Source organism: Cibotium barometz, chromosome 4 (assembly GCF_041138505.1).
Source record: "Cibotium barometz isolate CiBa-2024 chromosome 4, ASM4113850v1, whole genome shotgun sequence".
NCBI classification, from domain to species: Eukaryota; Viridiplantae; Streptophyta; class Polypodiopsida; order Cyatheales; family Cibotiaceae; genus Cibotium; species Cibotium barometz.
Window position 1 is genome coordinate 65,068,861 of NC_141049.1, and position 13,953 is coordinate 65,082,813.

Sequence of the window (13,953 nt, forward strand, 5' to 3'; positions counted from 1 at the left end):
GAGATTGACTGTCAAGAAAAGATCGCTCCAAACTCACACTCCAAACATGGCAATGGAATAAGTATGGAGGTGTCATCCATATCCGCACAAAGATGAGCTCGATAGCTAAACAAAGTTGTATATGCAACAAGAGCAAAGTAACTCCCCCTAGTTTGTGGAATGTTCTGAGAGGCACTTGAGTTTCATGTGTGACCAACCCTCCAATTGTACCTATAAGAAGCAAGTAATGTTTATGCGGTAACAAACGGTGAGTCAACCACCAAATGTGCAACCTGGGTACAAAATGCAACCACCAAATGGGTTGGAACTTGGCTTCAATAAAAGTGCAACACCATAGGGGATGACTTCAACATATGTGGAGCATAGCTGCCCAATCCTTAAAGATTGAGGCTTTGTTGGCTCTTGAACATAGAGCTCATTTAGAAGTGTGTGTGTGGGGCTTCTCTTCCACTTCCAAAAATGTCCCAATATTGGGGAAAGTTTCTTCTAGATTCTGGATCTCTACCCTCATCAAGGAATGCATTCCAATGGTGCTTTAGCCAAACTGAAGTTTGGTCTCCCCGTGATGAGAGGTCCACAACACGTGAGCCTTTGCAGAATCTGGCTTCCTTAGCAAGGATTAGGACATTGGAAACAAAGGTTGAGTCAACAAATGTGACCATATAGGAGTTCCTTCCCATGTATCTACATTCTTCAATCGATTTCCCAATGGTGAGCCATCCACCCCCTTAACTCTAGAGATTAAGGATTCCTATTGGTGGTGAGCCATCCACCCCCTTTCTCCTAGCCTGAGGGTGAGGCGCAGTCCTATCTCTAGATCTTTCCCTTCGAGTTTGGTGCCATGCACAAGAAGAGATGACGATTGTCGCTCGCCACCACCTTCCCTTCACACCTCACTCCTAATAATACTATTGTCTGCAAGCTTTACAGAAAGAAAACATCATCAGAGGCTTTCTCAAAGGGGCATTCGTGTTGCCGATCGTTTGTCCTGCGCTTCTCCATCTTTTCTACCACAGAAATCATCAGAAATAACAGTGTGCAGTTTGGCTTCTCAAAGCTTCATTGCTCTTGATTTGTGACTTGGACACCTGGAGAGACGCACCATCAAAGCATGGTCACACCAAAAAGCAGACAAGCCTATGCTTAATCACAAGATAACTATTTATTGGAAAATTGAGCAAACAGGATTGAGCAATATCAGCAATTATAATTAAGCATCAAAGTTATACCACTATCAACGATTGTCAGTATTTTAAACATGATTTTGTGAGTATCATTAACATGATTTGTGAGTGGTATAAAAATGATTTGTGACTATTTCAAACATGATGAGAGACCATGGTGTTATGAGCAACAAATTGTAAAAGAACAGCATTTCGATGGTAATCCCAAAAATGACTAGCTAGTGTCAAAAAAGAGCTCCTTAACGGTTAATCCAGAAGCAAGGGAGGAGAGAAAATGAGAGTAACAAAAGCTATGTCCATTGGTGAGGGATATGGCACCTTCTATGAATTAGGAGATGAGAGAAAATCGGGTAAACGGCCGCCTTTCTCTTGGAACGAGCGAGCAACGAGGACTAGCTTCAACCCATTCTGAGCATAGTCAAGGGGTAGCCAGTCTGAGCAAAATGGCACGCAGATCAACGAGGCATTTACAACTATGCAAAGCTTGAGTCTAGCAAGCTAAGAACAGAATCAGGTGGCCGCATGAGCTGCTGGGCGAGAGCAATGAAGTGCTAACAGTCGCCCTAATGGTGGCATAAAAGGCGATAAACTTGCAGGAAGGAAAAGAACTACATTAATGTGTGGTTGGATGTATTGAACTACATTACCAGGGAGAACTTCTCACACAAGTGAAAGAAATGCAGCTTATAAAGTTCACCTACAAGTATTATAATTCACATTAATACCCATATCTATTTGGAGGACCTACTGAGGACTACATTATGGGAACTTTCAAAGCATTGAAAGGAATATACGAAGGTGTCTAATCTAGTCAACTTTCAAGAGTCTCTCATCATTAAACCATAAGAAATGTTAGGTTTATATCCCTAGAAGAGTGTGAGTCAAGGGGATCCTACACATTCATTTTTAGGAGGGTATTAATTCAGACATAAATTATGGGTAGTGAGAGAGGTCGGGCGGGGAAACCCTCATAGTTCAAAGATAACTCCATTGTAGACACTCTACACCAGACAAGTAGTGGGTCGGTGGGTGGGTGGGTGTGTGTGTGTGTGAGAGAGAGAGAGAGAGAGAGAGAGAGAGAATCTCACCATGGGTCCTTCCATACATTATAAGGGACCCGCAATAACTACATAGCATGGTTAAACCACAGAATTGAAGATCTTGCATCTTCTATGATGGTTAAATCTCACACGCCTTGGAGAAGGACGCCAAATCATCTTAAAACGTGTATACCATGCAATTGCATGTGAGGAGTCCAAGAGAGTTTCTACATAAGCAAGGTGAGCAAGAGAAGCAATCAATAGTTGACTTCAAAAATTCTAGTTGGCACCCCAAAATCAATATTGGGTCACACTTCCACACACTCAAAAGAGGCCATTTACCCCACACCAAAACCACCCCTACCCTTATGGGTTCGCAGAGCATCCCCATGCACAGTCACTATATGGATAGCAATGAGATAACCTAGCAGTCGGAGCACATTCAAGATTTGAAACCTTCATGCCGCTAACTAATTAATGGGAGCCAAAAATGAATACAAATCCAACCCCACACAAAAGAAATAATGAAGATTTTAAAAAAGTAAATTTAAGAAAGCTTGATTATGAAATTGAATTAGTTACAAGAAATTGAGATAGATGGTTGTGATGGTGGAGCTTTCTGTCGTAAACCTATTCAGGTTTAGGAGTTCGCTGGTGCCATTGCGCATGTGACAACCCAGTGATTAATCATCCACAATGCTTGGTTCCATTAGTTCAAATTTCTGTGGTAATTATTATCCTGCCTGAAAGAGTACATTGCACAAGCCAAATAAGCCCTGCAACACTAACTCCTTGGAAGCCCAAACAACTGTTGCAAGGTTCACCATTTGATGACACTGATGTTGAGGAGGGGCATGGCATTCATAGCCTGGAGGTGCATCATGATGAAGGTTCTACCAATGCTAAGCAAGGTGCAGTTGTGATAAAGCAGCATGCTTCAAGTTTCAATCCTCATGTTGATGATGGTGACTCAAGATCAAGGAAGACAATCAGCAAGGCCACCAACAGGGCTTACATTATTTATAATGATTTTGGAGCTTTTCACTATGAGCTGTCCACTCAAGATCAAGGAAGACAATCAGCAAGGCCACCAACAGGGCTAATGATTTTGGAGCTTTTCACTATGAGCTGTCCAATCATTGGCATGCACAATAACCATTGGGAAGATGACAGTGCGGTGGCTGGTATGTGTCAAACCTTGTATTAATCAGGTAACAAGTAGACCCTATTTACACCTGTTCGTCAACATCTCTTCAAATTGGGCACAATTTTGCCACCATGACAAGACCGGGGCAGTGACACTGTCAAGCGAAAGGTCGGCCAATTTGAGGTTCCAAATGGCTATGAAGCAGGACTGGCAGCATTGGTTTCATTCTTTCATATCAAATCCAATTTCACTAGTACTTGTCTTGCCTTATTTCACCAAGCTGTCCTCAAAGAAAAAAAACCAACTCCACCATTGAATCAGCCTACTTTAAAAAATGGAAACCTTCATCTCATTAACTGGTCCAGCATTATGTTATTTTCTTGCAAAAGCTGATCTGGCATCATTTCCTTTCCTTTCGGTGTCAGTGTCAGGCCTGAAGAGCTAATCTGTCAGTATCAAATGTCCCCTCCTGTCAGTGCGTCGGTGTCATGGCCAGTTTGTAGAGAATGGACGATTCTTGTCCTTTCTCCTCTTGGAAAATGGGTCATGGCTCCCACCGCTTCTCATTTTCCAAGCAGAAATGTACTCCCAGCATCAATTCTCTAATTCATCAATGTTTGGGATTTAACCTAGGAAACGCACTTGGACACCCAATCAAGATATCACTAGCTCAAATGTTAAGATCAAGAACAGACAATACCCCATTGTAGCAGAACGACTTGTATACTAGCCTTCAAGGGATATATTTAGATATGAAGCAATCTGGCTACCTGTTTGCTGTTCTTTGCCCCACTTAAGCACTTGATTCCTGCCCTGCTTTGCAGTGGTTTCATTGGACCCAGGATGTCTCCCACAGGTGAGCTACTGAGATCATGGCTGTGTGCTGGCTTCTCCTTGTCTCAATAAAGGTTGCTACAACTCATATGCTAGCCTTCAAGGGATATTTTTGGATAGGGAGCAATCTGGCTACCTGTTTGCTGTTCTGCCCCACTTGCCAGCACTTGATTCCTGCCCTGCATTGTAGTGGTTTCATCGAGCCCAGGATGTCTCCCACAAGTCAGCTACCGTGATCCTGGCTATGTGCTGTGTGATGGCTGCTTCTTGCCTCCTACAGCCATGGCCAGTGGTTTGTTTTTAGGCAATACATGACCTTTTGTTGATGTGCCAACCTTCTGTTTTTCCCAGAGCTCAAGGCCATCAGTCAGCATTTGATTCCTGCCCTGCCTTGTGGTGGTTTCATTAAGACCAGGATTGTATCCCATACGTTAGCTACTGAGATCACGGCTATCTACTGGCTTCTCCTTGCCTCACAGAAGCTAATGGTGACTATGTGCTGGCTGCTTCTTGCCTCCCGCCCCTACTCGGTTCATTTTGAGGCAATGCAGCAAAAGCCAAAAAGCGTACAAAAAATGACTCTACACGATGGGTGGAGAAGAACCTAGTGATCCAAGCAGAATCAGAAGATGAAACAAAGCTAAACACCTCACTTAGTGCCCCTAGCAGTACAATCCCGGCATTAAAACCCCACCCATTCACCCAGGCTGAGAGCCACCTTCTTACAACACGTGATATCCTTCCCAGAGCTCAAAGCCATCTCCTCTTTCAGAGCTCAAATAGGCACTTGATCTCCACTAGTGGAATGGGAGAAATGCATATGGCACTGGAATTCTCAAAAAGATGAGACAGAAGCAAGTCCCATGCAAAAAGAACTAATTATCTGAAATTCATGAGTGGAAAAGATCTGACACTGCTCTATACTGAGTAGAAAAGATCTGACAGTGCTCTATACAACAAAACAACAAATAATGTTTATCCTGTTGTGCTCAACAGGCATTATTGAAACGAATTACATTTCTTAACATTATTTGAATTTCAAGCATAGAGAAACACAGCTGTGAGCTTGCACAGAAAAAACCCATCTAGAAACCCTCAAACCTAGGAAACCTTCACAAGCAGAACCTAAAATGATAGGGACTCTAATCAGGTGAAAAATCAAGGGACGGGGGCGGGGTGGGAGTGGGGGGAAGCAACGCTGCTCAGGCATCACACTTGCCTTCCACTCAGGCTCCATTTCTATGGAAGGGTAGAACTTGCTCCAACTTCAGGACGTCCTCAATCCCGGTTCACCTTTCTGCAACTTAATCCCAACCAGGCATTCACTCTTCATGGGAAGCTTCTGCACAGCATCTTAGTTACCATAGATGAGACACCACTCATCCTGCACTGCCAAGAGACCAAAAACTAGACCTTGAAGTCTCTGCATACACAACTTCAGCCTTCAATAGAGCTTTTCCAAGATGATGTGACAGCTTCTGAATGCTATCTTCCCAGTAAGGACAATGATCCAAAAGGCCTCAGTCACAAATCAAGAAAAACTACTTTCCTCTCTTGGCACCTCCTATCCTCTTTGCTTTGATGTACTTCCTGCCACTTTTCTCACCACCAGTTGCACCTAAAGCAAACCCTCCAGCAAAGTCAACCCCCGGGGCACCTGATGAAGGAAAAAGGCTTTGAGCAGGGGCAGATGAAGAGAAAGGGTTTTGTGCTGGAATTGTAGGCTGCCCTCCAAATCCAAATGGCTGCCCACCAGATGAGGCACCAGACTGACCCCCAAATGTGAAAGGGACTGGTGAGGCCGCTGGTTGTGCTCCAAAAGCAAAAGTAGATGATGGTGTTGAAACAGCATTGGCCCCGAATGAAAAAGCTGACTGTGTTGATGTTGTAGCAGGAGATGCAAATTGAAAAGGAGCCGAGTTTGAAGCTCCACTTGAAGCGAATGGATTAGCTGCTACAGGAGAGGGCTGTCCCCCAAATGTGTAGGACTGCCCTGCAAACGAAGAGCCAGAGGACATAGACGTGCCAACACCTACCCCAAATGGGAATGAAGGTGTTGCAGACGATGCAGGAGAGGCCAAAAATGTAAAAGCAGGAGAAGAATTTGCAGCTCCTGTACTAGCAAATGCACTAGCTGTTGGTGTCATCTGTGCTCCAAACCCTAAAGTTGAACTTGTCAAAGGAGATGAAGCTGCATGCATGCCAAACGGAAAAGAGGATGGTACAGCTGGTGTTGCTGGAAAACTCGGAGGTGCAGATGATGTAGCTGTGAAAATAGGTGTTGCTGAAGTAGCTGCAGATGACCCAAATGAGAAAGCAGGTTTCAAATTAGCTGCTCTTGATAGGGAAAATGGATTAGCTGGTGATGAAGTGGCAGGAGCTCCAAATGTAAACAGTTGTCCAGCAGGTGAAGTACTTGACTGGCTGCCAAATGTGAAATTGGGAGACAAACATGACGCAGAAGAGCTTGATGACTGCATGGCAAACAAGAAAGTGGAGGGAGTGGATGATTCGACACCTGCACCAAATGACAGTGCATGACCAGATGATGTCGATGCGGCAGTAGGTGCTGACCCAAAGGAGAAAGCAGGAGCAGATGAAGAAACAGTTGAAGTGTCTGGCTCGTCTGTCATGGGATCTGTTGCCATTGTATCCATTTCAGCCGGCCTGTCAGCACCTGGGCTTTCAGTTGCCAGGGTGCCTCTGTTTTCAGCCTCGAAAAAACCATCAATGGTTGTAGCAGTGTCTGGTGACACTCGTCCAGGAGTTGAAGTTGTGGGCAGTGATGCACCCATAGCTGCTGGGAGAACTACAGCCACAGGTGCTGCCACAGATACAGCAGCAGATGGTGAAGCTGTACCTGCTGATGACACTGCTGCAGCTGATGATACCAATACTGGTTGCGTTGCTGCTGCTGCTGGTGCTGTAACCACTGGTGGAGCACCCCTTGCTACTAGTGCTGTCACTTCAGCAGTTGTTGTTTCTGCTGCCAGTGATGGCGGTTGGGATGCAGTTGCTGGTGGTGGTGGTGATGGTGATGGTGCTGCTCCAGCTGTTGGTGAAGCTGATTCTGATACTGGGGTTGAAACTGCTACTGCTACTGCTGCAGCTGGCAATGGCGTTGATGTTGCTGGTGAAGTTGATACTGGAGACGTTAACAAATGAACTGATGAAGGTGCTAAGGCTGTTGCCGAAGAGACATTTAACAGTGGTGATCCTCTTTCCATGACAGCAGGCGGAAAAGAGAAAGCTGGAAAAGGCTTCATGGTTGGCAAAGATGCAGTTGAATTTTCTACATGAGTAACCATGGATGGCATGGTGTCAGATAAACATGTAAGTGGTGATGGAGCTGCATGCAATCTACTGGATTCAGTGGTTAAAGGTGCAGCCGCAGGCATGAGTGAGAAAGACAACTTAATGGTAGCTGATTGTAAAGTTTCTTTGGAAATGGAAAGTACTGCAGGCTTCTGTGCTTCACTTGAAGTCAGTGCCTTGATTTGTAGCTCACTTTCATCGTCTGATTCCTGCATTGAATGAGTAAGAAAATGTCAAAAACACCCAACAGACACTAAGGATACTATGAACAAATTTCTTGCATCAAATGAGTGAGACTGTCAAAAACACCCCATAGACAAAAGACACTAAGGATATTACCAAAAATCGGGTACGCAGTATTAATGCCACCCACCTCAAAAACGGCACTCATCCGGAATCCCTTGGTCCTCTCTGGTATAATAATGGGCAATCCAGGAATTGTTGTTGATGACCCTGGAGCAAACTTCCCAATGGCTTCAGATTCAGCAGGAGCTGCAGCTTCAAAAGCTGGCTGACCACTGGAAAGACCTGGCTCAATGGATGTTGGCAGCACAGGAGATTCTTTGATTGCTAGAATCTCTTTTTCCCTCACTTCTAATGTTTCAAGGGTTTCCCTCACTTTTGAGGATTCAGGGGCCTGCTCAATTTGACATTTTCCTGTAGCCACTTCAGGCTCTTCCTTAGACTTCCCTTTAGAAGACGGGGTCAGCTTCTCCAATACCTCCATTTTTTTCCCAGGTTTCTGGCTAGATTGTAAGGGTGGTGCAGTAGATGTTCGAAGAGGCCCACTTGCTGCAGTCACTTGCCTTATGTATGGACTTGTATTTGTTACCAATGTCATCTTCTGCCGAACCCTCCTGATTGGGGGCCCCCTTGAGACATCATCATCATCGTCTGCAATGAACCGTCTTTTGGGCATTCGAGCGTCAGCAGGGGTTCGGGTCCTTGTCAGCCCAGGAGAACTTCTATGATTGTCCTCTACAAGTCCACTTCCTGAAGAAGGCCCAGCAACTCCGTCATATGGGTAAGGGGTGCTCCGAAAGGAGGACACTACTCCAGAAGTCCTTGTCGTATGCTCTCCCATATAAGCTCTGGCAACTTCAACTGGATTGAACTCAACTCGACCTTTCTTAATCTGCTCTCGCCACCTCTGGGCTTCTGCATTTGGACTGACTGCATTGGTTTCATGCACACAAGTCTGCAAAACTTCTGTCAATCGATTCACTTGCTCCCTGACAAAAGCACATTGACAATTTCAGCCTGACTTAAAGTTTCTCCTATTATGTTTCCCCTAGAATCATCCACAAGGTAATTCATTTCATCTTCAAGTACAAACAGCCGAATTAAACATCAGATCAGTACCTGGACCAAAGCTGCCGTTTGAGAATTCCTTCGACTTGAGCCAGATCCAAATCCTTCCTTTCAGTTCCTGCACAGCTTACATCCAAAGCTGGTCCTTGATAGAGAGATGCATCCTGCTTATCCTGCAACTAAACAAGGTATCAACAGCATTCATGTCCAGATGAAGGATCATTGAAGAATCGGAACTCGTAAAAATGACCTGCAAGAAGAGGACCTACATTCTTCGCAGGAGGTTCTAGAAAATCCCCTTCATGCTCCTCTTCTGCAGCACCCATTCCAACTGCACAATCCCAAGTAAGAACCACTGAGTTGACACTTGATGCCATCGGGTCTACAGATGATTTACTTCAAAGTTACTTCTCCACAGGCACAGGATTGTGGAGAATCTAGTTTTTAGGATCGCTTGTGCTCTATGATTGGAAATACTCCTTCCTGCTGGGTTCAAATGTGCTCTAGGATTTGGGACCAAAAGACTCTATGTGCTCACCCCAGTGATCATGTGCACCAACCCCCCCTCTCATCACCTTCCTGGCAAATCCTATAGCCTTGAAGTTTACACGGGGAGCATCCCTATCCATCTCATTGTTTCACTCGTCCGTGTAAAGTCCCTCGAAATGTTTCTATAATTGAATCAGAAGTACTTTAAGAACAACATGAGCGTTTTCAACATGGGCAGATGTCAAAAATCTTCTCCACAGAAGTGGGTTTCAAGAAGAACCAAACAAGAGAAGGAAGAAGCTTCACATACCGATGCCATTGCCGATTGCTGGGGTCAGGCGGCGATTGAAGAAGGAAGAAAACAGACGAGAGGCAGAATCCACCAACCGGGAAGGGATGGAAGGTGCAGCAGCGTGGCCACCAGAAGAAGAAGGGCGATCGTAGGGTTTCTTCTTGCCCAGAGCTGGACGGGATGAGCGTAGCTTCCCACCCGCACCTGAGTATCCAACACCTTCATTTGATGGCCCTCCTCCTGCATCCCCAGCTCTACCTCCTCGCACCTGCAATGCGCCTGTTGTCGCTGTTAAACTGTCTCGACTGGTTATGGCTGGCAGCGGCGGCCGATCTCGTAGAGGGTAGGAGGCCATGGACGACCTCCTCGCTGGAGAGCTTTAAAAAGCCTGGCTATGAGAGAGCGAATATGGCCGGAAAGGGAAGCTACAGACTCCTAGGCAGAGTTGAGCACGTGGCAATGGAAGGAAACTCTACGCAGATGCCGATGAATTTGGGTATGGCAAGAACCCTAATAGGACTCCACGGAAAGCCGATGATCGTTGAGGACGATAAAAGCTTGGTTGCAACTCCGTGGAGCTTCAAAAGGCCATCTCTGATGAAGCCGGCATAAACCCTAGCGTTGATTTTGCAGTGGATTAGCAAGTCCAAAACCTCTTCAATTCTGCAAAGACGACGAAGATGAAAATACTAAACCGTCTTAAATTTTAATATATACATTTTACAATGGTGTTTTAACCTTCTTTAATTATCTTGGTCATAAGCACCCCATATCCTTTGTGTTCCCCTCTACATGAGGCACACTCTCTCATCCTAGGCCTAGACTTATGCCTCTACCCCTTCACTGACCATAGAAAGACTTCCATATGTACGCTACAACATACTGAGAAGGCTTACAAAGAGAGCACACGATAATTAAACCAAGTGTCACACAATCTTCCTCTCAAAACCCTTATTTCATTGTTGTTTCCATCTACTCATCTCCATGGCTTTCCTTTTGCAAAACCTTTTGCATTCCTACCTCCACAGACACAACACTGCTTAACACAAACTGTGGAACTAAACCTCTAGACTTTCACATGTCAGTCAATAGAGAGAGTATGATCTTGCGTACGTGCACACACATAGCATGCGTAGCTCCCACATACAAAAAGAAACTAAACATATGCCATAGTGGCCTATATGTATGCCATATTTCCATTAGAGAGATTTGATTCTAAAATTGGAACATTTCTATTTCAGTTAACCTCAACATCATATTTCCATCAGAGAGATTTGATTCTAAAATTGGAACATTTCTATTTCAGTTAACCTCAACATCATGATTTTCCCATTTTCCTAAGGTTCTATTCTCCTTGTCAATTAACCAATGAGGAGAATGTTAACCACAATAGTTAACATTGCTAATTCTTTGGTGTTACAACCTTTTTTGTTGTGAGTGCGGAGGCACACTTATGTACTTTCATGCACTAAGTGCTTCATGTTTAAGAGATAATGGGAATCCGCGCACAAGGGCATAAATCTATAAGCCGGAACCACTTTGTAAATAGTAGTTTTGGACCACGAGCACTATAGATACACAATCTTGTGGACGGCCACATGTAAAAAGATGGACATGTACATTATAAACTTTTGCTGACACAATCCCATTACCCAAACTAGAGTGCATTATCTTACTCTCTTGGTGTATGATGCTCTCATTGTGTGCTAAGTGTGGTTGTGTACATGATTGAGAGAGGGTTTACTTGCATAGGAAACGTCAAGGTGGGAGCTTCATCGAGGGTTTACTTGCATAGGGAACGTCACTACCACCCCACCCCATACTCTTGCTTCTCTCCCCCTCCTCCACCACCACCACCATGTCCCCCCCCCCTCCCCTTCTCTCTCTCTCTACCTCTCCCCTCTCCCTCTCCCATCCCCCCACTACCACCCCATCCCATACTCTTACTTCTCTCTCTCTCTCTCTCTCTCTCTCTCTCTCTCTCTCTCTCTCTCTCTCTCTCTCTCGCCATCCATTTGCATACCATCGACATCTATTATTTGCACAAATAAATATTTTTTTCAATTTTTTGTACGTTTTTTTGCCTCAATATAAGCTGCACATTTTAATATCATTTTTTTATTATTTAAATTTATATTTAATTAATAATTTAGTTTTGATTAAAACTTTTATTATCAAAATATAAGAAGCACATTTCAATATCGACATCAATTCTTTATATAATTTATATATGATTTTTTTGTTTTATTTTTGGAAGTTATAAATGTTTTCTATAAAAAAAACCTAAATTTTTTGTCTTATTTTTTGAAGTTATAGAAACTAGAAAGTTCATGTTTGTTAGTGTATAAGTGGCCTAGCAATTAAACATAATGCTTTTCATAGAAATTAGAAAGTTCATGTTGTTAGTGTACAAGTTACCTAGCAATTAAACATAATGCTTTTTGTGTGAAATATCTAACTAATTAAATTATTTTTTTAGTACCTGGTTTGAATTCTTTTTTTAAAAACATTTTTTAGCAGCTTACAGGTTGCTCAAATAACTAGAAAGTTCATGCTTTATGTTTTCTCATTAAAAATGAATGCTTTCTAAAATACAAATATCAATACACTACAAATAGTACATTATATTACATCGACATCTTTGTTGTAGTACAAATTATAAATTGTGAATTTGGCATAACTTATGTCATTTGTATTAAATTATTGTATTTTTTTATAAAATACAAATATCAATACACTATAATAGTACATTACATTACATTGACATCTGTGTTGTAGTACAATTTGTGAATTGTGAATTTGAGATCATTGTATGGAATGTATTGAATTATTATATTTTGGAAATAGTGGGTATTTTATTGTACTAATATCTTAGAGATGGAGCTAGATTCTTGCAATATTTGTGCAAAGTAGTTTCTATGATATGGGTGCACTATGGATATTTGCTTTATGGGTGATGGTTATGGATGAGCATCCCTAATCACATAGGCCACTGACTATATGGACATCCCACCAAGATGATTGCATGGTTGCAAGTATGGATAGCTGGAATAAGAATAGATATCAAACTCGCATCCTCTGGAAGAAACCTGGAACTGAGCCTACTGTTGGGTGTTGGACTCACACACTCACACACACAAACCTGCACATTAGGTTTAGGTGCAGGGTAGAGAAGCTCACACACAAAAATGAGAGAGAGAGAGAGCCAAAAGTGTGGTATCCACAAAATGCAAGTCAACCCTTGCATGTGTGCCACATCCATATAATATAGAAGTACAAAATATTATATGTTAAGTGTCCTTTCACACTTGATTTCCAAGGGGAAAAACCACATGGGAAAAAGTGCCCTTGGTTAAGCCCTGTTCACACATAGCACTACCATAAGTGAGCATATGCCTACAAATCCCCCCTGTAGTGGAAGTGTGAACCTGTACAAGGTAGCAAATCACTCTCTGCATGAGAGTAAGCCCAAAGCTTTGCGGAAAGCTTCAAACTTTTCTCGAGGTAAAGCCTTTGTGAATAGATCTGCAACATTATCCTGTGTAGGGCAGTAAGATAAACTGATCTCCCCTGCATGTAGCCTCTCTCTGACATAGTGATAATGAATCTCTATGTGCTTGGTACGTGCATGAAATACTGGATTTCGTGCCATGGCCATAGCACTCTGGCTATCAGTGAGAATGGTGGTGGGTGTCTGCTGACACTCACGAAGATCAGCCAATAGTCTCCTCAACCATACACAATCTACTGTAGCTGTAAAGACTGCCCTGTACTCAGCCTCACAAGTAGATGTAGCAACAGTGGGTTGCTTTTTACTCAACCAAGATATGCATGAACTGCCAAGAAAAAAACAATTCCCACTGGTGGACTGCCTGGTATCATAATCACCAGCCCAATCTGAATCACTGTATGCATAAAGCTGCAAGCTGCCCCCCCCCCCCCCCCCCCCCCCCGGGATAGAACAAACCAAGATCCAGGGTACCCTTAAGATAACGAAAAATGCGTTTGACTGCTTGCCAATGCTTTGTGCCTGGGTTGTGCATGAATTTGCTCAACAAAGACACCCCAAAAGATTTGGTGAGATGATCTACCATAGAGTCACCCTCATCCATAGAAAGAAGATCCAATTGCCTCTTCAAGTAGGCGACTCTTGCCTCGTTGCGTACCTGATACATTGCTTCCAATGTGTCCCATGCAAGCTTCGATGTCTTGCATGAACGAATGTGCGGAATAATAGTCCTTTTCACTGAAAGGGCTATCAATGACATGACCTGTGCATCTCTAGAGTCCCATCTCTTCTACTCTTGTGTGGGAGCAGGATCTACATCGGGAGCTCTTTGA

The 13,953-nt window shown here is 43.5% G+C and overlaps 1 protein-coding gene across 2 annotated transcripts; it reads right to left on the reverse strand.

The window, feature by feature from the left end:
* Positions 1–5,133: 5,133 nt before the first annotated feature.
* LOC147639516 (uncharacterized) lies at positions 5,134–10,405 on the reverse strand. 2 transcript variants are annotated; one of them, XM_086792213.1, is made up of 5 exons: positions 9,631–10,405; positions 9,101–9,162; positions 8,883–9,010; positions 7,894–8,752; positions 5,134–7,729 (listed from the first exon to the last, which is right to left on the reverse strand). In XM_086792213.1, the coding sequence occupies exons 1-5, from the start codon at positions 9,965–9,967 to the stop codon at positions 5,747–5,749; spliced, it is 3,369 nt and encodes a 1,122-aa protein (XP_086648339.1). In that variant the 5' UTR covers positions 9,968–10,405; the 3' UTR covers positions 5,134–5,746. The 2 variants fall into 2 exon arrangements, with proteins under 2 accessions (XP_086648339.1, XP_086648345.1); XM_086792219.1 differs by having other exon boundaries at positions 8,883–9,004; positions 9,631–10,320.
* Between the last annotated feature and the right edge of the window lie 3,548 nt (positions 10,406–13,953).